General features: G+C 69.8%; 1 protein-coding gene across 2 annotated transcripts; it reads left to right on the forward strand.

The window, feature by feature from the left end:
• Positions 1-292: 292 nt before the first annotated feature.
• SPTBN2 (spectrin beta, non-erythrocytic 2) lies at positions 293-23897 on the forward strand. Of its 2 annotated transcripts, none has more exons than XM_054808299.1 (36): positions 293-389; positions 1446-1609; positions 5425-5576; positions 6643-6816; positions 7866-7957; positions 8041-8121; positions 8214-8329; positions 8449-8561; positions 8965-9152; positions 9259-9376; positions 9455-9613; positions 10332-10634; positions 10749-10902; positions 11444-12314; positions 12414-12551; positions 13527-14283; positions 14377-14579; positions 14660-14750; positions 15255-15401; positions 15476-15739; positions 16519-16743; positions 16826-16915; positions 17043-17297; positions 17391-17521; positions 17716-17920; positions 18006-18380; positions 18673-18917; positions 19007-19145; positions 20028-20112; positions 20219-20415; positions 20534-20685; positions 21094-21169; positions 21291-21499; positions 22539-22712; positions 22840-22882; positions 23478-23897. In XM_054808299.1, exons 2-36 carry the CDS (start codon positions 1453-1455, stop codon positions 23703-23705), a joined length of 7107 nt encoding a protein of 2368 aa, XP_054664274.1. In that variant the 5' UTR covers positions 293-389; positions 1446-1452; the 3' UTR covers positions 23706-23897. The 2 variants fall into 2 exon arrangements, with proteins under 2 accessions (XP_054664274.1, XP_054664276.1); XM_054808301.1 differs by having other exon boundaries at positions 21294-21499.
• Positions 23898-24406: the final 509 nt, after the last annotated feature.

A 24406-nucleotide genomic window follows, 5' to 3' on the forward strand; every position in this document is an offset into this window, starting at 1 on the left:
TCCCGCGAGCGCCCCCTGGCGGCGCGGAGGAAGGGGGCGCCCGGGACGGACACCCCCCCTCGAGGGAGGGGCGGGTCGCCATGGCAACGGGCGGGGGCAGCGCCCCCCTCCCCCGGGCGGGGCCGTCGGAGCCGTTACCATGGCAACCGCCCCTCCTCCTCCTCCCCCCGCGGCGGGGCCCAGACCGAGGCGCCGGTCCGGGTTCCCATGGCAACGGGAGGGGGGGGGGGGATGTAGGGGGGGATGCGGGGCAGCCCCCCCCTCCCCGCTGTAGCCCCGCCCCCCCGGTGCCGCTCTGGCCCCGCCCCCGCCCCGCCCCTCCCGGCCGCGCCGCCGCGGGTGTGATGAGCTGCCGCGGCCTCAGCCCGCTCCGCCACCGCAGCGCGCAGGTAGGACCGGGCCGGGGCGGCGGGGAGAGGCGGGGGGGGGGGGGGATACACACACCCCCAGACACCGAGAGGGACCCCCCCGCACCCCGATCCCGCACCCCGATCCCGCACCCCGATCCCGTACCCCGATCCCGCACCGCACCGGCCCCGCATCCCCCCCCCCCCCTCCCGGGGTTCCCCGGCCCCGCATCCCGGCTCGGTCCCCGCCGGTTCCACTCGGTCCCGCACCCCCCCCCCCCCTCCTTCCCCGGCACTGCGGCAGCCGCTCCGCACCCCGCAGCACCGGGCAGGGTCCGTCCCCCCCCCCCCCCCCGCTTTGTCCCGGGGTCCCGCCGGTGCTGCGGGGCCTTGCTGGGGGTCACCCCCCCCACACCCACCCAGCCAGACACGCGTGTCCAGCCCCCCCACACCCCCCCACGGGCCCGGCGCGGGGGGGTCCGGCCGCTGATCCCCGCGCTAAGAGCATTAGCTGCCGGGCGGCGCGACCCGAGAGCCACCGCGGGGGGGGACGGGACACGGGGACGGGGACCACCCCCCCACGGGCACGGGGATGGGGACCCCCCCCCGGCACGGGACGGGACCCCCCCGGGGGATGGGAGGATGGGGGGGGCGCTTAGGGGGGTTTAGGGGGGTCAGGGGTCACTGGGGGGGGTCTTGGGGGGGCGTGGGGGGAGTCAGGGGTCCCCGGAGAGGATGGAGGGTTCTTGGGGGGGGGGTCTAGGGGGGGGTCCTTGGGGGGGGTCCTTGGGGGGGGGTCAGGGGTCGTTAGAGACGAAGGGGGGGTGTTGAGGCATTCGGGGGTCCCTAACAAGGATGGGGGGGGGGTCCCTCACAGGCTGGGGGGGGGGCAATGGGGACGGGGGGGTGTGCAGTTCCCTGGGGAGACGGGGGGGGGGGGTCCCATGTCACCCCCCCTTACCCCCCCCCCAGCTCTCCCACACCTGCCCTGCACCATCCCCCGTGGGAACTCCCCACCGGTGACAGAACCCCCCCCCAGGTGACAGAACCCCCCCCCAGGTGACAAGACCCCCCCCTAAGTGACACCCCCCCCCCCAGGGCGGCCATGCTGTCCCCCCCGGCTTACGACAGCCTGGAGCTGCAGCGCCAGTACGGCGACGTCAACAACCGCTGGGACGGGGCCGAGGAGGAGGAGGAGGAGGGCGACCATGAAGGCAGCTCGGCCCGACGCTTCGAGCGCTCCCGCATCAAGGCGCTGGCAGGTACGGGGTGGGGGGGGGACACACACGCACCCCCCCCCCCCCCAAAAAAAAAAGAGACGGGAAGGGAGGTGGAAAATGAGAGGGGGGAAAGGTAAAAATACGGGGGGGAGGAGCAGCGGCAAAACTGGGGAGAAGGGGGGGGCTGAAATATAAGGGGGGGGTGAAAAATGGGGGGGGGTTAAAATGAGGGGGGGGCGCCCCAAAAAATGAGGGGAGCACCTCAAAGTGGGGAGGGGCATCGTGAGATAGGGAGGGACAGCAAAAGATGGAGAGGCGCCCCAAAAACATGGGGGAGCACCCCAAAAACAAGGGGGAGCACCCCAAAAACAAGGGGGGGCACCCCAAAAACATGGGGGAGCACCCCAAAAACAAGGGGGGCACCCCGAAAACAAGGGGGAGCACCCCAAAAACAAGGGGGGCATCCCAAAAACATGGGGGAGCACCCCAAAAATGGGGGGGCACCCCAAAAACAAGGGGGGGCATCCCAAAAACATGGGGGAGCACCCCAAAAATGGGGGGGCATCCCAAAACAAGGGGGGGAGCACCCCAAAAACACAAGGAGACAGGCACGCACACGCCCGCGTGCACGCGAGCACACGCAGCTGCTCGCATACGCACGCGCGCGCGCAAACATGCGCGTAAACACGCGCGCGCGCGCAGACACGCGCAACTACCGGTACACGCGTGTGGAGACGCGCACCCGCCCGCAAACAGAAACGCGCGCACACGCGTGCGACTACACGCGCGCCCACGCGCGAGATGCGCGCCCACGCGCAACCGCCCGTGCACGCACGCGTGCACGCACGTGTGCCGAGCCGCCCCGACCTGTTTTGATGTAAATCCCAGCGCCGCCCTTGCCCTGCCCGGCCCCCCCCCAGCACCCAGCCCCACAGCACCCAGCCCCCCCCCAGAGCACCCAGCTCCACGCCCCCCCCCAACCCCCCCCTCCGTGGGTCCCACCTGGGTCCCCCCAGTCCCTATGGGGCTCCCCAGATCCCCACGGGTGCCTCTGGGGTCCCCATGGGACCTGTGGGTACCCCCCAACCCTACAGATGCCCCCCCCAACCCTACAGACCCCCCCCCAGGCCCTATAGAGCCCCCCCAACCCTCTAGGTGTCCCCTCAGGCCGTACGGGTGCCCCCCCCACCCCACAGGTCCCCCCCAAACCCTGCAGCTGCCCCCCCCCCACCCCGATTCCATAGGTCCCCCCCGGGTTCCCACGAACCTCCCTGAAACCACCGCGCCCCCCCCGCCCCCCGAAACCGGCACACCCAAACCCCGACGGGAGCCGCCCGACGCCCCCGGACGCCTGGGTCCCCGCGGGGGGGGGGGGGGGAAGGGAGCTGGGGGTGCACCCGCACGTCTGGGTCCCCTCCTCACCTTGGGGGGGGGTCGGGGGGGGTGAGGGGGGGAGCCGGACCCCTGGGACCCCTCAGCTGGGGGGGCACCCAGGTGTCTGAGGGGGGCAACCGGGTGCCTGTGGGGGGCACCCAGGGGTCCGAGGGGGAACCCAGGGGTCCAGGGGGGGCACCCAGGGGTCCGGGGGGGCACCCAGGTGTCTGGGGGGGCACCCAGGTGTCCAGGGAACACCGAAATGTCCGGGGGGGGGGCACCCAGGCATCTGTGGGGAGGGCACCCAGGTGTCTGGGGGGGGAACCCAGGGGTCCGGGGGGGCACCCAGGGGTCTGGGGGGGGCACCCAGGCACCCGTCCGCAGCCCCCCCCGGCGTCCCTGGGCACTGGACTCTGCACCGGCCTCGGCCGAGCACACGGGGGCCGGGGGGGGTCGGCACGTCCCACCTCCGAGCCGGGCTCTGCCCACCCCCCCCGGGGCATGCACACGCGTGTGCACCATGTGCCGACCCCGTGTGCTCACCCGCACGTGGCCATACCTGCACCCGCACACGCGTGTGCGCCGTCACTCCTCATGCCGGCCGCTCGCATGACCGTGTCCGCCTGGGCCGGCCCTCGCACGCCCGATCGCACACGCGTGTGCGATGCACCTGACCGCTGACCCTGCGCACACGCGTCTCCCACCCTGGCGTGTGCTGGCTGGTGGTGCACACGCGTGTGCGTGGTGGTGGGTTCTGGTTGGCGGTGCACATGCGTAGATGTGCCCCCAGTTCCCCCCCAGACCCCTCACAGCCCCCAAACCCCCCAATTCCCCCCCCAGACCCCTCACAGCCCCCCAAAACCCCCCAGTTCCCCCCATGACCCCTCACAGCCACCCAAAACCCCCCAATTCCCCCCCCAGACCCCTCACAGCCCCCCCAAAACCCCCCAGTTCCCCCCATGACCCCTCACAGCCCCCAAACCCCCCAATTCCCCCCCATGACCCCTCACAGCCCCCCAAAACCCCCCAGTTCCCCCCATGACCCCTCACAGCCACCCAAAACCCCCAATTCCCCCCCCAGACCCCTCACAGCCCCCCAAAACCCCCCAGTTCCCCCCATGACCCCTCACAGCCCCCAAACCCCCCAAAACCCCCCAAGACCCCTCACAGCCCCCAAAACCCCCCAAAACCCCCCAAGACCCCTCACAGCCCCCCAAAACCCCCCAATTCCCCCCCATGACCCCTCACAGCCCCCAAACCCCCCAAAACCCCCCAAGACCCCTCACAGCCCCCAAAACCCCCCAAAACCCCCCAAGACCCCTCACAGCCCCCAAAACCCCCCAATTCCCCCCCATGACCCCTCACAGCCCCCCAAAACCCCCCAGTTCCCCCCCCAAGACCCCTCACAGCCCCCCAAAACCCCCCAATTCCCCCCCCAGACCCCTCACAGCCCCCCAAAACCCCCCAGTTCCCCCCATGACCCCTCACAGCCCCCAAACCCCCCAATTCCCCCCCATGACCCCTCACAGCCCCCCAAAACCCCCCAAAACCCCCCAAGACCCCTCACAGCCCCCAAAACCCCCCAATTCCCCCCCCAGACCCCTCACAGCCCCCCAAAACCCCCCAGTTCCCCCCATGACCCCTCACAGCCCCCAAAACCCCCAAAACCCCCCAAGACCCCTCACAGCCCCCAAAACCCCCCAAAACCCCCCAAGACCCCTCACAGCCCCCAAAACCCCCCAATTCCCCCCCATGACCCCTCACAGCCCCCCAAAACCCCCCAATTCCCCCCCCAGACCCCTCACAGCCCCCCAAAACCCCCCAGTTCCCCCCATGACCCCTCACAGCCCCCAAACCCCCCAAAACCCCCCAAGACCCCTCACAGCCCCCAAAACCCCCCAAAACCCCCCAAGACCCCTCACAGCCCCCCAAAACCCCCCAGTTCCCCCCCCAAGACCCCTCACAGCCCCCAAAACCCCCCAATTCCCCCCCATGACCCCTCACAGCCCCCCAAAACCCCCCAGTTCCCCCCCCAAGACCCCTCACAGCCCCCAAAACCCCCCAATTCCCCCCCATGACCCCTCACAGCCCCCCAAAACCCCCCAATTCCCCCCCATGACCCCTCACAGCCCCCCACGGTCCAGCCCCAAATCCTCTTACCGCTAATCCGGTGCCGGCGCCGGGCACGGCTGGCGCGGGGGGCTGAGCACCACACCTCCCCCCCCCCCCCTCCTTCTCCCCGACACCCCCCCCCGGGTCCCTTGGGGTGGGGGGGCACCCCCAGATCTCCTGGCTGTGGGGTGGGTTACCTCAGCTCTCTGATCCCACGATGGGGGTCTCCACCCCGCGGGGGGTCCTGGACTCACCTCTGGCCGGGTTGGGGGGGTCTCTGGCTGGGTTGGGGTGTCTCTGGCCAGGGTGGGGGGTCTCTGGCCAGGGTGGGGGTCTCTGCCCCCCCCTCCACTGATGCCCCCCCACCCCAGACGAGCGCGAGGCGGTGCAGAAGAAGACCTTCACCAAGTGGGTGAACTCCCACCTGGCGCGGGGGACCTGCCGGCTCGGGGACCTGTACAGCGACCTGCGGGACGGCCGCATGCTGCTGCGCCTGCTGGAGGTGCTCTCGGGGGAGCAGCTGGTGAGTGGGGACCCCCCCCCCCCCCTCTCCCCACCATGGGTGGGCACCCCCTTTCCTGGGACCCCAACAGCCGGGATATGCTTTCCTGGAAACCCCAGGCGTCCCCTTCCCCTGGACCCCCATTCCCTGGGCACCCCCAGGGACCCCCGTGGGTGGACACCCCCTCCCTGCAGCACCCGGACACCCCCGTCTCTGGGACCCCAGTGCTGGGGTGACCCTCCCTGGGACCCCCCCACCCAGTACTCCTTTCTCAGGACCCCTTCCTTCCCTGGGACCCCCAGGGATCCCACGGGACCCCGACACCCAGGGCCCCCTTCCCCAGGACGCCCCCACCCAGGACCCATTCCCTGGGACCCCCAGGCACCCCCTTCCCCAGGACCCCCCCACCCAGGACCCATTCACTGGGACCCCAGGGATCCCCCTTCCCCGGGACACCCCCCCCAGGACCCATTCCCCGGGGACCCCCCCCCGGACCCATTCACTGGGACCCCAGGGATCCCCCTTCCCTGGGACCCCCCCACCCAGGACCCATTCCCCAGGACCCCCCCCAGGACCCATTCACTGGGACCCCAGGCACCCCCTTCCCTCGGACCCCCCCCACCCAGGACCCATTCCCCGGGAGCCCCCCCCCCCAGGACCCATTCCCTGGGACCCCAGGGAACCCCTTTCCCCAGGACCCCCCCACCCAGGACCCATTCCCTGGGAGCCCCCCCCACCCAGGACCCATTCACTGGGACCCCAGGGATCCCCCTTCCCCGGGACCCCCCCACCCAGGACCCATTCCCTGGGACCCCAGGGATCCCCCTTCCCTGGGACCCCCCCACCCAGGACCCATTCCCCGGGAGCCCCCCCACCCAGGACCCATTCACTGGGACCCCAGGGATCCCCCTTCCCCGGGACCCCAGTATCTGCCCCCCCCTTTCTCAACTCTCTGGCACCCAAACACCCCTGGCAGGGACCCCAGCACCCAGGCGACCCCCTCCCAGGACCCGCGTCCCTGTGTGCCGGGGGGCAGGCTTGACCTTGACCTTGCCCTTGACCTTGCCCTTGACCTTGCCCCGTCCAGCCCAAGCCCACCAAGGGCCGGATGCGGATCCACTGCCTGGAGAACGTGGACAAGGCGCTGCAGTTCCTCAAGGAGCAGCGGGTGCACCTGGAGAACGTGGGCTCCCACGACATCGTGGACGGCAACCACCGCCTCACGCTCGGCCTCGTCTGGACCATCATCCTCCGCTTCCAGGTACCGCCGTCCCCGGGTGGGGGTCCTGCCTCTCCCGCGGGGGGTCTCCCGGGGTCTGCCACGGGGGTTCTGCATCTGCCACGAGGGTCCCTGCATGTGTCACGGGGGTCTTGCACCCACTGTGGGGGTCTCTGAATCTGCCACGGGGGTTTCACAACCAACGTGGGGGTCCCTGCGTCTGCCACAGGGGTCCCTGCATGTGTCACGGGGGTCTTGCACCCACTGTGGGGGTCCCTGCATCTGCCACGGGGGTTCTGCATCTGCCACAGGGGTCCCTGCATGTGTCACGGGGGTCTTGCACCCACCGTGGGGGTCCCTGCATCTGCCACGAGGGTCCCTGCATGTGCCACGGGGGTCTTGCACCCACTGTGGGGGTCTCTGAATCTGCCACGGGGGTTTCACAACCAACGTGGGGGTCCCTGCGTCTGCCACAGGGGTCCCTGCATGTGTCACGGGGGTCTTGCACCCACTGTGGGGGTCCCTGCATCTGCCACGGGGGTTCTGCATCTGCCACAGGGGTCCCTGCATGTGTCACGGGGGTCTTGCACCCACCGTGGGGGTCCCTGCATCTGCCACGGGGGTCCCTGCATGTGTCACGGGGGTTTCACAACCAACGTGGGGGTCCCTGTGTCTGCCACGAGGGTCTTGCACCCACTGTGGGGGTCCCTGCATCTGCCACGAGGGTCCCTGCATGTGTCACGGGGGTCTTGCACCCACTGTGGGGGTCCCTGCATCTGCCATGAGGGTCCCTGCATGTGTCACAGGGGTCTTGCACCCACTGTGGGGGTCCCTGCATCTGCCATGAGGGTCCCTGCATGTGTCACGGGGGTTTCACAACCAACGTGGGGGTCCCTGCGTCTGCCACGAGGGTCCCTGCATGTGTCACGGGGGTCTTGCACCCACCTTGGGGGTCCCTGAACCCGCTGTGGGTCTGCACCCCCAACCTGGAGCACCCTGCCCCAGCTGGGAGCCCCCCCACATACCCATCCACAGCTGTGGGGTGCTCTGGGCCCCCCCCCACCTCATCCTGCGCTGTCCCCCCCCCTCAGATCCAGGACATCAGCGTGGAGACTGAGGACAACAAGGAGAAGAAGTCGGCCAAGGACGCGCTGCTGCTCTGGTGCCAGATGAAGACGGCGGGGTGAGCGTGGGGCAAGGGGTCCCGGGGGGTCCTGGGGGGTTCTGGGGGGTCCCAGGCTGAGCCCTGACCCTGGTACCTGGCAGGTACCCGAACGTGAACGTGCACAACTTCACCACGAGCTGGCGGGACGGGCTGGCCTTCAACGCCATCATCCACAAGCACAGGTGGGGCACGGGGCGGGAGGCCGTGGGGCAGGCGCCGTGGGGCAGGCGCCGTGGGGCAGGAGCCGTGGGGCTGACTCTTTCCCGCTGCCCAGGCCGGACCTGGTGGACATGGACGCGCTGCGACGCTGCAACGCGCACTACAACCTGCAGAGCGCCTTCAACCTGGCCGAGCGCGAGCTGGGTCTCACCAAACTGCTGGACCCCGAGGGTGAGGAGGAGCCGGGGGGGTGGGGGGGGGCGGCTCTGGGGGGGCTCTGAGGGGTACGGGGGGCTCTGGGGGGGCTCTGGGGGTGGCCACACTCACCCCCGCCACTCCGCTCCCCGCAGATGTCAACGTGGACCAGCCGGATGAGAAATCCATCATCACCTACGTGGCCACCTTCTACCACTACTTCTCCAAGATGAAGGCGCTGGCGGTGGAGGGGAAGCGCATCGGGAAGGTGACGGGGCCGAGGGGACGGACGGACGGACGGACGGACGGAGGGCTGGAGGGAGGGAGAGGTGGGCAGGGAGGTGAGCGGGGGGCAGATGGATGGAGGAAGGAGATGAGCGAGGGCCCAAAGGCACGGACGGACGGAGAGAGGGGGGAGATGGACAGATAGACGTAGGAGCGCCCAGATGGACGGACAGACGGACGGCTGGCTGGAGGGAGAGAGGAGAAGGACAGCCAGCCAAACGGGCGCCCGAATGGACGGACAGACAGACAAAGCGGCAGGAGGGAGGAGGCGGACGCTGGACGGAGGGCTGGACAGACGGCCGGGCAGGGATCCGTCAGGACGGAGCAGATGGCTGGCGGGATGAGCCGGGTGGGAACGGCAGATGGACGGACGGACGGTGCCGCAGGTGCTGGACGCGGCGCGGGAGGCGGAGGAGCTGGTGGGGAAGTACGAGGAGCTGGCGGGCGAGCTGCTGGGCTGGATCGAGCAGACCATCCTCACCCTCAACGACCGGCAGTTGGCCAACGCCCTGCCCGGCGTGCAGAACCAGCTCCAGGCCTTCAACACCTACCGCACCGTCGAGAAACCCCCCAAGTGAGCCCCCGCGACGACCCCCCCCAAGCACCCCGGATGGGCCGGGTGTCCCCCCCCCGGAGGGGTTGGGGCGGGGGGAGCTCAGCGTCGCATCTCCCCCTCTCAGGTTCATGGAGAAGGGCAACCTGGAGGTGCTGCTCTTCACCGTCCAGAGCCGCATGCGGGCCAACAACCAGAAGGTCTACGTGCCGCGGGAGGGGAAACTCATCTCCGACATCAACAAGGTGGGACGGGGACGGTAGCGGTGACGGTGACGGTGGCGTGCTGGGGCGAGGGGAGCTGATGAGGAGTCGTCTCGTCAGGCTTGGGAACGGTTGGAGAAAGCGGAGCACGAGCGGGAGCTGGCGTTGCGCACCGAGCTCATCCGGCAGGAGAAGCTGGAGCAGCTGGCGGCGCGATTCGACCGCAAGGCAGCCATGAGGGAGACCTGGCTGAGCGAGAACCAGCGCCTCGTCTCCCAGGTGCCGCCCGGGGAGAGGCCCGTGGGGGGCCTGGACCCCACCGCCACCCCCCAATGGCCACGGAGACCCCGGCAGCTGGGGGTCCCGCTCCCCACCGCCACCGACCCCGGGGACCCAAGGTGTTGGGGGACCCAAGGTGTTGGGGGTCCCACTGCCACTGACCCCAGGGACCCAAGGTGTTGGGGGACCCAAGGTGTTGGGGGTCCCTCTCCCCAACAACCCCAGGGACCCAAGGTGTTGGGGGTCCCACTGCCACTGACCCCAGGGACCCAAGGTGTTGGGGGACCCAAGGTGTTGGGGGTCCCTCTCCCCAACGACCCCAGGGACCCAAGGTGTTGGGGGTCCCACTGCCACTGACCCCAGGGACCCAAGGTGTTTGGGGGTCCCGCCCCCCACTGACCCCAGGGACCCAAGGTGTTTGGGGGTCCCACCCCCCACTGACCCCGGGGACCCAAGGTGTTGGGGGTCCCTCTCCCCAACGACCCCAGGGACCCAAGGTGTTGGGGGACCCAAGGTGTTTGGGGGTCCCTCTCCCCAACAACCCCAGGGACCCAAGGTGTTTGGGGGTCCCACCCCCCACCGACCCCAGGAACCCAAGGTGTTGGGGGGTTCTGCTCCCCACCGACCCCCCCCACCGACCTCAGGGTGACCGGGGGTCCCCGGGGGATGGAGGTGCCGTCCCCTGCCCCATCCTTACATCTCACCGTCCTCCCCCCAGGACAACTTTGGGACGGACATGTCGGCGGTGGAGGCGGCGGTGCGGAAACACGAGGCCATCGAGACCGACATCGTGGCCTACAGCGAGCGGGTGCAGGCGGTGAGCGCGGTGGCGGCTGAGCTGGAGGCCGAACGTTATCACGACATTCGCCGCGTCCTGACCCGTCGCGACAATGTGGTCCGGCTCTGGGATTTCCTCCGGCAGCTGGTGGCCGCCCGTCGCGAGCGGCTGCTGCTGCACCTGGAGCTGCAGAAGATGCTGCAGGACCTGGCGCATCTCACGGACTGGATGGAAGAGATGAAGGTACCGGCGTGGGGGGGACACGACACGCGGCGTGGGGGGCATGGCGGACGGACCCTGACGCCGCCGTTCGTGCGTGTGTCGTGTCCCCGTCGTCCCCCCCCCCCCCACACGCAGGTCCGGCTGCAGTCGCAGGATTTGGGGAAGCACCTGCACGGGGTGGACGACCTGCTGCAGATCCACGGGCTGGTGGAAGCCGACATCGCGGCGCAGGCGGAGCGGGTGCGGGCGGTCGGCGCCGCGGCGCAGCGATTCGCCCTGCCCGGTGAGGGTGAGTGCGGCCAGGGCGGCCCCTGGGACCCCAGTGATGGTGGGTGGACCCCAAAGCCCCAGACCCTGGGGTGACCCCAGACCCCCCCAACCCCCAGGACAGCCCTCGACCCCATGCTCCCTAAAACCCAGGAATGCCCCAGCACCCCAAATCCCGGGATGGCCCCTGACCCCAGCCCCCTGGGGTGGTGGTGACCCCTGAACCCCCAAACCTCAAGACTGCTCCAGCCCCCTGACCCCCGGCCCCCAGCCCCCTGAACTCCCAACCCCCAGGACAGCCCCCGACCCTGTGCCCCCCAAAACCTGGGAGTGCCCCAGCACCCCAAATCCCGGGATGGCCCCTGACCCCAGCCCCCCGGGGCAGCTAGGGACCCCTGAACCCCCAAACCCTAGGATTGCCCCAGACCCCTGACCCCAACCGCCAGCCCCCTGGGACAGCGGGTGCCCCCTGGACCCCCAACTCCTGGGATGTCCCCCAGCCCCCCCCCGGGGTGGCTGGTGCACCCCAAATCCCCTCAGGGACTTTCCGGGGTTCCCTGCAGGCTACCAGCCCTGCGAGCCGGCAGCGGTGCGGGAGCGCGTTGCCACGCTGGAGCTGCGTTACCGGGAGCTGTCGGAACTGGCGGCACAACGCCGGGCTCGGTTGGAAGAATCGCGGCGACTCTGGAAATTCTTCTGGGACACCGGGGAGGAAGAAGCTTGGATGCGGGAACAGGAACGGCTCCTCTCTTCCGAGGACGTCGGCCGGGATCTGACCAGCTCCTTGCGCCTGCTGAGCCAGCACGACGCTTTCCGCGGGGAGCTGAGCGGGCGCGCGGGGCCGTTGGAGCAGGCGCTGGCCCGCGGCCGGGGTTTGGCGGCCGAGGGCCGGTTAGGGGCGGCCGAGGTGGCCGAACGGGTACGGGAAATGGAAGGACGCTGGCAAGCGTTGGCCGAGTTGGCGGCCGAACGTGAGCGACGCCTGCGGGAAGCCGCCGGCTTCTTCCAGTTCCAGGCGGAGGCGGCGGACGCGGAAGCCTGGCTGGAGGACGCCTTACGCCTGGCGTCCAGCCCCGAGCTGGGCCATGACGAATATTCCACCCGTAGCCTGGCCCGGCAGCACCGGGAGGTGCAGGAAGAGGTGCGGAACCACCGCCCCGCCATCGACACCCTGCACGAGCAGGCTCGCGCCCTGCCGCCCTCCTTCGCCGATGCTCCCGACGTCGCCGGTCGGCTGCCGGCGTTGGAGCGACGTTACCAGGAGCTGGCGGCGAGAGCGGAGCGCCGGCGGCAGGACCTGCAGGACGCCCTCAGTCTCTACACCATGCGCAGCGAGGCGGACGCCTGCGGGCTGTGGGTGGGCGAGAAGGAGCAGTGGCTGCACGCCATGCACGTCCCCGACAAGCTGGAGGACCTGGAGGTGGTGCAGCAACGGTGAGTGCCGGCACCGGATGCCCGTTCTCCGGCGCGGCACGGCCAGCCGGGCCCCTGATGGGTGCTGAGCCCTGTCCCGTTCCGGCTCCCTGCCCGCAGCTTCGAGACGCTGGAGCCGGAGATGAACAACCTGGCGTCCCGCGTGGCCGCCGTCAACCGCATCGCCGACCAGCTGCTGGCCACCGATCAGCGCAACCAGGAAAGCATCCGGGCCACCCGCGAGCAGCTCAACGCCAGGTGGGCAGCGCGTGGAGCGGGCAGGGCGCTGTGAGCAGGCAGGGGGGCTCCAGGCAGGACAGCTCCAGGCAGGATGATGCTCCAGGCTGGGATGTTGCAGGCAGGGATGGGTTCTCCAGGCAGGCAGGGATGCTCTGGGCAGGGCAGCAGCTCAAGGCAGGGCAGCTCCAGGCAGGATGATGCTCCAGGCAGGCAGGGATGATCCAGGCAGGGCAGCAGCTGTGGGCAGGCAGGGATGTTCCATGCAGGCAGGGATGCTCCAGGCAGGCAGGGATGATCCAGGCAGGCAGGGATGATCCAGGCAGGGCAGCAGCTGTGGGCAGGCAGGGATGATCCAGGCAGGGATGCTCCATGCAGGCAGGGATGCTCCATGCAGGCAGGGATGTTCCATGCAGGCAGGGATGCTCCTGGCAGGCAGGGATGCTCCAGGCAGGGATGATCCAGGCAGGGCAGCAGCTCCATGCAGGCAGGGATGCTCCTGGCAGGCAGGGATGATCCAGGCAGGGATGATCCAGGCAGGGCAGCAGCTCCATGCAGGCAGGGATGCTCCTGGCAGGCAGGGATGATCCAGGCAGGGATGTTCCATGCAGGCAGGGATGTTCCATGCAGGCAGGGATGTTCCATGCAGGCAGGGATGCTCCAGGCAGGCAGGGATGTTCCATGCAGGCAGGGATGCTCCAGGCAGGCAGGGATGCTCCTGGCAGGCAGGGATGATCCAGGCAGGCAGGGATGTTCCATGCAGGCAGGGATGTTCCATGCAGGCAGGGATGTTCCATGCAGGCAGGGATGCTCCAGGCAGGCAGGGATGTTCCATGCAGGCAGGGATGTTCCATGCAGGCAGGGATGCTCCAGGCAGGCAGGGATGCTCCAGGTGGAAGTGCCCCTGCCCATGGCGGGGGGGTTGGAACTAGATGACCCTTGGGGTCCCTTCCAAGCCAAACCACCCCGTGGTTCTGTGACCCCGCTGCCGCGCAGGTGGGAGCGTTTCCGCGCGCTGGCCGACCAGAAGAAGGAGGCGCTGACGTCGGCCCTGAACATCCAGAACTACCACCTGGAGTGCAACGAGACCACGTCCTGGATGCGGGAGAAAACGAAGGTGATCGAGTCGACGCAGGGGCTGGGCAACGACCTGGCCGGCGTCATGGCCCTGCAGCGCAAACTCTCGGGCATGGAGCGCGACCTGGAAGCCATCCAGGGCAAGGTGCGGGATTTGCGAGCCGAAGCAGAGAAGTTGGCGGCCGAACACCCGGAACAGGCGCCCGCTATCCTGGCGCGGCTGTCGGCCATCGAGGAGGTGTGGGACGAGCTGTGCCGCAGCCTTCGGAGACGCGAGGAGTCGTTGGGGGAAGCCAGCAAGCTGCAGGGCTTCCTGCGGGACCTGGCCGCCTTCCAGGCCTGGCTATCCCGCACCCAGACGGCCGTGGCCTCCGAGGACGTGCCGGCCACTTTGGTGGAGGCCGAACGGTTGCTGAGTCAGCACGAGAGCATCCGTAAGGAGATTGCCCATTACGGTGACGATTACCACAACACGCGGGCCGTGGGCCGGGAGGTGACGCAGGGACAGACGGACGCGCAGCATGTCTTTCTGCACCAGCGCCTGGAAGCTCTGGACACGGGCTGGGAGGAGCTGGGGAGGATGTGGGAGAACCGCCACCACCTCCTCTCCCAAGCCTTCGCTTTCCAACTCTTCCTCCGAGACTCCAAGCAGGTCGAGGGCGTCCTCAGCACCCAGGTGAGCGGCTGGGGAGGCAAAGCTGCCGGCAGCAGGGGGAACCCCGGGGTGCCGGAGGAGCGGCGGTGACGCTCGGTCCGGTTTCCCGTGCAGGAGTACGCGCTGTCGCACACGGAGATGCCCGGCACGCTGCCGGGAGCCGAGGCCTCCGTCAAGAAGCACGAGGATTTCATGGCCACCATGGAGGCCAACGGGGAACGAGTCCAGGGGCTGGTGGCCACCGGCCGCAAGCTGGTGGCCGAGGGCAGCCTCCACGCCGACAAGGTGCAGGAGACGGTGGATTCGGTGGAGAGCAGGTGAGGGGACCAACCCCCGTGGCCCAGCCCCGGCGCTGGGGTCCCCGGCTCAGCCGTCACCCCCACCGTCCTCACCGCAGGCACCGGAGGAACCGGGACACGGCCCAGGAGCTGCTGGGGCGGCTGCGGGACAACTGGGAACTGCAGCGGTTCCTGCAGGATGGACAAGAGGTGAGTGTGGGGCTCCCGAGGGATTGGGGTGGGATGGGGAAGGGGAAGGGGAAGGGGGAATGGGGAAGGGGAAGTGGATGGGGAAGGGGGAACGGGGAAGGGGGAATGGAGAATGGGGAAGGGGGAATGGAGATGTGGAAGGGAAAGGGGAATGGGGAAGGGGGAATGGGGAAGGGGAATGGGGAAGGGGAAGTGGATGGGGAAGGGGGAATGGGGAAGGGGAATGGGGAAGGGGAAGTGGATGGGGAAGGGGGAATGGGGAAGGGGAATGGGGAAGGGGAAGGGGAAGTGGATGGGGAAGGGGGAAGGGGGAATGGAGATGTGGAAAGGAAAGGGGAATGGGGAAGGGGGAATGGGGAAGGGGAAGGGGAAGGGGATAGAGAATGGGAAAGGGGAAATGTAGATGGGGAAGGGGAAGGGGAATGGGGAAGGGGAAGGGGAATGGGGAAGGGGAGGCAAGGGGCCAGCACAGCCTGACAGCTCCATCCCCGCTCCCCTCGGCAGCTGACGCTCTGGATCAACGAGAAGATGCTGACGGCCCAGGACGTCTCCTACGAGGAAGCCCGCAACCTGCACACCAAGTGGCAGAAGCACCAGGCCTTCACGGCCGAGCTGGCCGCCAACAAGGGCTGGCTGGAGAAGATGGAGAAGGTGGGGCCGGGGCAAGGCCGGGGCGCCAGGGTTCCCCCCCGGCACGGCCCCGCTGACGCCGGTGTCCCCGGCAGGAGGGCCAACAGCTGGCGTCGGCGAAGCCGGAGCTGGGAACGGTGGTGACGGAGAAGCTGTCAGCGCTGCGGGGGCTGTGGGACGAGCTGGAGTCGACCACGCGGACGAAGGCGCGGCGCCTGTTCGACGCCAACCGTGCCGAGCTGTGCGCCCAGTCCTGTGCGGCGCTGCGGGGCTGGCTGGCCGGCGTGCACGCCCAGCTGCGCTCCGACGACTACGGCAAGGACCTCACCAGCGTCAACATCCTGCTCAAGAAGCAGCAGGTCGGTCCGGCGGGGGGGAAAGGGGTCTGCTGGGGACTGGGGGGCACAGGGATGGGGTGCACAGGGATGGGGTGCAGGGGACCGAGGTGTAGGGGACAGGGGTGCAGGAGATGGGGGACGGGTGCAGGGGATAGGGGTGCATGGGGATGGGGTGCAGGAGATGGGGTGCACGGGGACAGGGGTGCACAGGGATGGGGTGCAGGAGATGGGGGACCGGGCTGCAGGGGATAGGGGTGCATGGGGACGGGGTGTATGGGGATGGGGTGCAGGGGATGGGGTGCACAAGGACGGGGGCACGGGACTGGGGGGCACAGAGATGGGGTGCATGGGGATGGGGTGCAGGGGACAGGAGGGCACGGGGATGGGGTGCAGGGGACTGGGGTGCATGGGGATGGGGTGCAGGTGACAGGCACACAGGAATGGGGTGCAGGGGATGGGGTGCAGAGGGACGGGGTGCAGAGGGAGGGGGTGCCTGGCACAGACGGTGCAGGGGAGCAGGGTTGCACAGGGATGGGGTGCAGGGGACAGGGGTGCACAGGGACGAGGTGCACCGCAATGGGGTGCAGGAGATGGGGTGCATGGAGACGGGTGCAGGGGACAGGAGTTCACAGGGACGGGGTGCAGGAGATGGGGTGCACGGGGACAGGGATGCACAGGGACGGGGTGCAGGAGATGGGGTGCACGGGGACAGAGGTGCACAGGGAAGGGTGCCTGGCACAGCGGGGTGCCCAGGATAGAGGGGGTGCCCATCCCGGGGGTCACTCACGCACCCCGTGCAGATGCTGGAGAAGCAGACGGCGGTGCGGGAGAAGGAGGTGGAGGCCATCCGGGCGCAGGCGCAAGCCCTCAGCCGGGAGGACGCCAGCGCGGCCGAGGTGCAGGGGCAGGTCCGCGCCGTGGAGGAGCAGTTCCTGGGGCTGCGGGAGCCGCTGCGGGAGCGCTGCCGAAAGCTCCTGGCTTCCAAGGAGGAGCACCAGTTCAACCGCGATCTGGAGGACGAGATCGTGAGTGGACGCCCGGCCACGGGAGGGGACCTGACAGCCCCCCCTAAAGTGTCCCTGACCCCCCCACCCCATCTCCCACCAGCTGTGGGTGAAGGAGCGCAGACCGCTGGCCGTGTCCACCGACCACGGCAAGGACCTGCCCTCCGTCCAGCTCCTGATAAAGAAGAACCAGGTGGGTCGGGGGGGGTCCAGCAGCCGCCGCCGCCCCCGATGAGGGGTCCCGCCGTCCCCGGGACCACCCATGCTCACCGCGCGCACGTGCGTGTGTGTGTCCGTGTGTGTCCGTCCCTCCGTCTCAGACCCTGCAGAAGGAGCTGCAGGGCCACGAGCGGCGGGTAGAGGAGCTGCTGGGACGGCGTGGGGGGCTGTCGGGCCCCGCCGAGCGGGTGCGGGAGCTGCGGGAAGCCTGGCAGGAGCTGCAGCTGCAGGCGGAGCTGCGGCACCGGCGCCTGGAGCGAGCTCACGCCGCCCAGCAGTTCTACTGCGATGCCGCCGAGGCCGAGGCTTGGATGGGCGAGCAGGAGCTGCACATGATGTCCCAGGAGAAGGCCAAGGTACGGCTCCGGAGCAGCCGGGATGCGTGTCCCCCCTGGCCGAGCCCGGAGCTGCTGTGACCCCCCCCGCTGAGCCGCTGTGACCCCCCCCAGGACGAGCTGAGCGCCCAGGCCATGGTCAGCAAGCACCTGGTGCTGGAGCAGGCGCTGCGGGACTACGCGCACACTGTGCACCAGCTCTCGGCACAGAGCCGTGACATGGTGGCCAGCGGGCACCCCGAGAGGTGGGTGACGTCCCCGCGTCCGCCGCCATCATCCCACGAGGGACGGGCGTCCCCCGCCACCCCCCCCCCCCATCCCCGCCTGCGTCGTCCCCTCGGGGACCCTGCTGTCGTTCCTCCCGGCCCCCACGCACGTCGTGTGCCACCCGGGAGCGGGTGCCCGGTGCCGCCGGAGCTGACGGCGGCCGTGCCCGCAGCGAGCGGCTGACGCTGCGCCAGGGCCAGGTGGACAAGCTCTACGCCAGCCTGAAGGACCTGGCAGAGGAACGCCGGGCCACGCTGCAGGAGCATCAGCGGCTCTGCCAGCTCAAACGCGACGTGGACGACCTGGAGCAGTGGATCTCGGAGCGGGAGGTGGTGGCTGCTTCCCACGAGCTTGGCCAGGACTACGAGCACGTCACGGTGCGGGGACGGGGCGGGAGGACGACGGGGAGTTCCCCGCGTGCCCTCCCCGTCGTCCCCAACGCGGCTCACCCCCTCCCCGTAGATGCTGCGGGACAAGTTCAGGGAGTTCTCGCGGGACACGAGCAGCATCGGGCAGGAGCGGGTGGACGGCGTCAACGGGCTGGCGGACGCGCTGATCGCGGCGGGGCACTCGGAGAACGCCACGGTGGCCGAGTGGAAGGACGGGCTGAACGAAGCCTGGGCCGACCTGCTGGAGCTGATCGACACGCGGTCGCAGATGCTGGCGGCTTCCTACGAGCTGCACCGGTTCTACCACGACGCCCGCGAGACCCTGGCGCAGGTGCAGCACAAGCAGAAGCAGCTGCCGGATGAGGTGGGCCGCGACCTGAACACGGCCGAGGCCATGCAGCGCATGCACACCGCCTACGAGCACGACATCCAGGCCCTGAGCGCGCAGGTGAGCCGCGCGGCGCGGGGAGCGGCGCGGCACGGGGTGGGATGGCGGCGCGGCACGGGAAACAGCGCGACGTGAAGTAGCACGCCGCGGCACGGTGCAGCACGGCACAGCGTGGCACAGCACGGCGCAGCACGGCATGGTGCAGTACGGCACCGTGCAGCACACCATGATGCAGCCCTACACGGCACAGCGTGATGCAACCCGGCGCGGTGCAGCCCGGCACGGCACACCATGGCGCAGTCCAACACGGCGCAGCCCGGCACGGCGCGGCCTCACCTCCGTGCGCCCGCAGGTACGCCAGGTGCAGGAGGACGCGGCGCGGCTGGAGAAGGCGTACGCCGGGGAGAAGGCGGCCGACATCCGCCGGCACGAGCAGGCGGTGAGCGAGGCCTGGGCCGAGCTACGCGGCAGCAGCCAGGGCCGGCGCCAGCTGCTCCTCGACACCGTCGACAAGTTCCGCTTCCTGCGGGCGGTGCGGGACCTGCTGCTCTGGATGGACGGCGTCCGCCTGCAGATCGAGGGCCAGGAGCGCCCGCGGTGAGGAGGGACGCGTTGCCGGGCTGGGGGGACACGTGCCGGGGCGGCGACGGCGGCGCGGGGACGCTGATCGCGTGTCCCCGGTGCAGGGACGTGTCCTCGGCTGACCTGGTGATCAAGAATCACCAGAGCATCAAGGCAGAGGTGGAGGCGCGGGCCGACAGCTTCGACGCCTGCGTGGCCATGGGCACCGCGCTGCTCGACAAGGGCCACTACGCCGCCGACAAGGTGGGGCCCTCCCCGCCCCACGTCCCCATCCCCGTGTCCCCACGTCCCTGTTCGCACCCCCGCATCCCCATCCCTACGTCCTCATCCATGTCATTGCCCCTGTGTCCCTGTCCCCATCCTCATGTCCCCATCCCCATGTCCCAATCCTTGTCCCCACCTCTGTGTCCCTGTGTCCCCATCCCTGTCCTGATCCTCATGTCCTTGTCCCCATCCCCCTGTCCCCATCCCTGTCTCCCTGTCCCCATCCCCATCTCCCTGTCCCCATCCCCGTGTCCCAATCCCCGTCCCCATCTCCCTGTCCCCGTCCCCATCTCCCTGTCCCCATCCCCATGTCCCAATCCCTGTCCCCATCCCCGTCCCCATCTCCCTGTCCCCATCTCCATCTCCCTGTCCCCATCCCCGTGTCCCAATCCCTGTCCCCATCCCCGTCCCCATCTCCCCGTCCCCATCTCCCTGTCCCCATCCCCGTGTCCCAATCCCCGTCCCCATCTCCCTGTCCCCATCTCCCTGTCCCCATCCCCGTGTCCCAATCCCCGTCCCCATCTCCCCATCCCCATCTCCCCATCCCCATCTCCCTGTCCCCATCCCCGTGTCCCAATCCCTGTCCCCATCCCCGTCCCCATCTCCCCGTCCCCATCTCCCCGTCCCCATCTCCCCGTCCCCATCTCCCTGTCCCCATCTCCCTGTCCCCATCCCCGTGTCCCAATCCCTGTCCCAATCCCCGTCCCCATCTCCCTGTCCCCATCTCCCTGTCCCCATCCCCGTGTCCCAATCCCTGTCCCCATCCCCATCCCCATCTCCCCGTCCCCATCTCCCCGTCCCCATCTCCCTGTCCCCATCTCCCTGTCCCCATCCCCACACTCACCCCCCTGCCCTCCCCAGATCTCGGAGAAGCTCTCGCAGCTGCAGGAACGCCGCCGGGACATCGGGGACCGCTGGAAGGAGAAGATGGACTGGCTGCAGATCGGTGAGCGCGGGGTCGGGGACGACTTGGGGGGGAGGAATATGCGGGGGGGGGGCGGCTGCTGCGTCCACCCGGACACGTGGGTCCACGCTGTGCCCCCCCCCCCCAGTGCTGGAGGTGCTGATGTTCGGACGGGACGCCAGCATGGCGGAGGCCTGGCTCTCCAGCCAGGAACCCCTGGTTCGCTCGGCGGAGCTGGGGGGCAGCGTGGCCGAGGTGGAGAACCTCATCAAGCGCCATCAGGGTTTCCAGAAAGCGGCTGCCGCCTGGGAGGAGCGTTTCGCCGCCCTGGAACGCCTCACTACGGTAAGGGGGGGGTGAGACACGACGTGGGGACCCCCGCTGCCAGCTGAGCCCCGACACGCTCGGTGCAGGCACTGACACCCCCCCCCCCCGCCTGTGTGTCCGCCCCCCCCCTCCAAAGCTGGAGGAGAAGGAGCGGCGGCGGCGTGAGGAGGAGGAGGCGAGGAAGAGGCGGCCGCCCACACCCCCCCCAGCGCATTCTGAGACCGGGGGAGCCCCCCCGTTAGTGCCCCCCGATGCCCAGAATGGTGTGGGGACCGGGGAGCTACAGCGGTGAGAGACGGGGCACGTGTTGGGGGGGATGCGGAGGTCGGGGGGGGGGGTACATGGCAGGGATGTGGAGGTCTGGGGGGGTTGGGAAGATGGGGGCCATGGGGTCATGGTGGGACACCCTGGGGATATTGAGGACTGGGGACAAGGGGGGGATATGGGGTTCCTGGGTGGGGGGGAACCAGGGGACCTGGGAACTGGGGGGTCCTGGGGGGGTACGGAGGGGAAAACAGGGACTTGGAGGGAAGGGGTGGCACAGGAGACGTGGGGGGGGACAGGAGGCACCACCAGTGTTGAAGGGACAGGGGGGACATCGGGGTCCTGGGGAAAGAGGGGACGTGGGGGAGGGTCCTGGGAGGGGATGGGGGGGTCCCAGTCCCTCGCCCACCCGCACGCCCCCCCCCCCCCCAGGGCCCCGGCCCTGCAGAGCCGCCAGCCAGAGGCACCGGCCGTCAACGGGATCTGCCCGGACAGCGCCACGGCCCAGGTAACCTTCCCCCCCAAACCGTGCCGGGGGAGATGGGGGGGTAGACACCCCCCCAGACACCTCTGCGTGCCCCCCTCCATGGGACGGTACCCACACACCCCCCCCCCCCTTTCCCCCCCAGCAGGTATCGGCGGGGTCGGGGCTGACCAACGGGTCGAGGGGTCCCAGCCCGGGAGGATCTCCCCGGGGGCGCCCGGGGGTGGTCGCGGCCCCTGACCCTGCCCACGCGGCCACGCTGCCCCCCCGCGCCCCCCCGGCCCCCGAGAGCCTGGAGGGTGGGCTGTGCCGCAAGCACGAGATGGAGGCGCAGGGCAAGAAGGCCCCCAACAGGTGAGGCCACGCCCCCTTGGACACACCCACGCAGGCCACGCCCCCTCTCCCCTTATGCCACGCCCCCCTGCTAGGGCACAGCCTATGTGCTGCCACCCTGACCCCGCCTACAAGGGGGTGTGTCCTTTGTAGGCCACGCCCCCGTGTGGGCGTGGTTATCTCCCTTGGTCACGCCCCTTTCTGCAGGCCCCGCCCTCACATGGGCCCCACTCCCTCCTGGTGGGTGACACCCCCACCCCCCCGATGGCCCCCCCCAGGTCTGGGTCCCCCCGTGGTGCCACATCTGGCCCCCCCCAGAGCTGTGTGTCCCCCCCCCGGAGCTGTGTCCCCCACATATGGAGCCGTGTCCCCCCACACCTCTATCCCCCCCAGACAGACCCATGTCCCCCCCATACAGACCCCTGCCCCCCCCATGGAGCCATGTATCCGCCCGATACAGACCCCTGCCCCCCAGCTCTGCCCCCCCAGACAGACCCCTGCCCCCCCGTTCTGCCCCCCCATACAGACCCCTGCCCCCCCCATACAGACCCCTGCCCCCCCCAGTTCTGCCCCCCCATACAGACCCATGCCCCCCCAATTCTGACACCCCAGACAGACCCATGTCCCCCCCAGCTCTGCCCCCCCCAGTTCTGCCCCCCCATACAGACCCCTGCCCCCCAGTTCTGCCCCCCCCGACAGACCCCTGCCCCCCCATACAGACCCCTGCCCCCCAGTTCTGCCCCCCCCGACAGACCCCTACCCCCCCATACAGATCCCTGCCCCCCCAGACAGACCCCTGCCCCCCCAGTTCTGCCCCCCCAGACAGACCCCTGCCCCCCCAGACAGACCCCTGCCCCCCAGCTCTGCCCCCCCATACAGACCCCTGCCCCCCCATACAGACCCCTGACCCCCCAGTTCTGCCCCCCCAGACAGACCCCTGCCCCCCCAGACAGACCCCTGACCCCCCAGCTCTGCCCCCCCATACAGACCCCTGCCCCCCCAGACAGACCCCTGCCCCCCCCGTGCCCCCCCCTCACGTGCCCCCCCCTCACCCCCCCAGGTCCTGGCAGAGCGTGTACTGCGTGCTGCGGGGGGGCACCCTCAGCTTCTACAAGGACGCCAAGAGCGCGGGGGCCGGGGCGCCGTATCACGGGGAGCCCCCCGCCAGCCTGCGCGGCGCCCGCTGCCACCCCGCCCTCCACTACAAGAAGCGCAAACACGTCTTCAAACTGGGGTACGGGCACGGGGGGGGGGGCACCAGTGGGGGGGGGGCACCAGTGGGGGGGGGGCACCAGTGGGGGGGACCGGGGGGGCACTTTGGGGGGGGACACGCCGGGGCTGAGCCCTGTCCCCCTCCCCAGGCTGAGCGATGGCAAGGAGTATCTGTTCCAGGCCAAGGATGAGGTGAGACCGGGGGGGGGCACGGGTGGGAGACACCCCCTTGCACGCGCAGACACACGTGGGCAGCCGTGCGAACGCCACTGCACGTGCAGACACGCGTGCGAATGCCGCTGCAGGCGTAGCCATGCATGTAGCGGCGCTGCGCGGTGCAGACACGTGTGTGCAGCCGCGTGAACACCCCCTTGGATGTGCAGCCCCACTGGTGCCCATGCGGGCACACGCTTGCACACCCTCTCACGCCCTCTCACACGCCCTCACACGCCCTCTCACACCCTCACATGCCCTCGCATGCCCTCACACGCCTTTGCACACCCTCTCACGCCCTCTCGCATGCCGTTGCATGCGCTCTCACGCCCTTGCACGCCCTCTCATGCCCTGTCACGCCCTCGCACGCACTCGCACGCCCTCTCACACCCTCACATGCCCTCGCATGCCCTCACACGCCTTCGCACACCCTCTCACGCCCTCTCGCATGCCATTGCACACGCTCTCACGCCCTTGCACACCCTCTCGCGCCCTCTCGCGCCCTGTCACGCCCTCTCACGCCCTCGCACGCCCTCGCACGCCCTCTCACGCCCGCTGACGCCCGTCCCCGCAGGCGGAGATGAGCACCTGGCTGCGGGTGATCCAGGCGGCGGCCGCCCTGGTGCCGGCGGGGCCGCGGGAAGGACCAGGGGGGGCCCCGGCGGGCGGGAAAGGGGTGACGCGGGCCATGAGCATGCCCCCCGTGCCGCCCCCCGCCGAGGGTCCCGCCGCCCCCCGCAGCCGCGAGGGGAAGGAGAAGGAGCGGGAGAAACGCTTCAGCTTCTTCAAGAAGAACAAGTAGAGCCGGGGGGGGGGACACGGACCCCGGGACACGGAGTGGGGGGCCCCGGCGGAGCCGATGGAGGGACGCGGCGGGGGGCAGCACGGGGGGGGGCAGCGCGGGGGTCCCGGCCGCCCCCCCCCCCCGCGCCGTCGTGCCTTCCCGCCCCGGGGTCCCCGTGTCCCCCCGCGTCCCGGTGATGTCCCCGCGCAGCCCCAACCCCCAATAAAGAGACTGTAGAGACCCGGAGGGTCCTGACTGCGCCGGAGGGGTGGGGAGGGGGGCGGGACTGGGATTGGGACTGGGACTGGGATTGGGATTGGGACTGGAATTGGGACTGCAATTGAGATTGGGATGGGGTGGGGGTGGGAGGGGGAGTGGGACTGGGATTGGGATTTGGTGGGAGTGGGATGGGGATTGGAATATGGACAGGATTGGGATGGGATGAGGATGGGTTTGCAATAGGGATGGGATGGGGATGGGATTGGGATTGGGATGGGGATTGGGATGGGGATTGGGATTGGGATGGGGATGGGATGGGGATGGGATGGGATGGGGATGGGGATTGGGATGGGGATGGGGATGGGATGGGGATGGGGATTGGGATGGGGATTGGGATGGGGATGGGGATGGGGATTGGGATGGGATGGGGATTGGGATGGGATTGGGATGGGATGGGGATGGGGATGGGGATTGGGATTGGGATTGGGATGGGATGGGGA

This window comes from Grus americana, chromosome 35 (assembly GCF_028858705.1).
Source record: "Grus americana isolate bGruAme1 chromosome 35, bGruAme1.mat, whole genome shotgun sequence".
NCBI lineage: Eukaryota > Metazoa > Chordata > Aves > Gruiformes > Gruidae > Grus > Grus americana.

Excerpts from the sequence above, each read along its gene's own strand:
- SPTBN2 (XM_054808299.1), top strand. The coding sequence starts at position 1,453 with ATGCTGTCCCCCCCGGCTTACGACAGCCTGGAGCTGCAGCGCCAGTAC. Across the intron at positions 10,635-10,748 it reads ACTGGATGGAAGAGATGAAG|GTCCGGCTGCAGTCGCAGGA; the intron begins GTACCGGCGTGG and ends CCCCACACGCAG. Across the intron at positions 10,903-11,443 it reads ATTCGCCCTGCCCGGTGAGG|GCTACCAGCCCTGCGAGCCG; the intron begins GTGAGTGCGGCC and ends GGTTCCCTGCAG.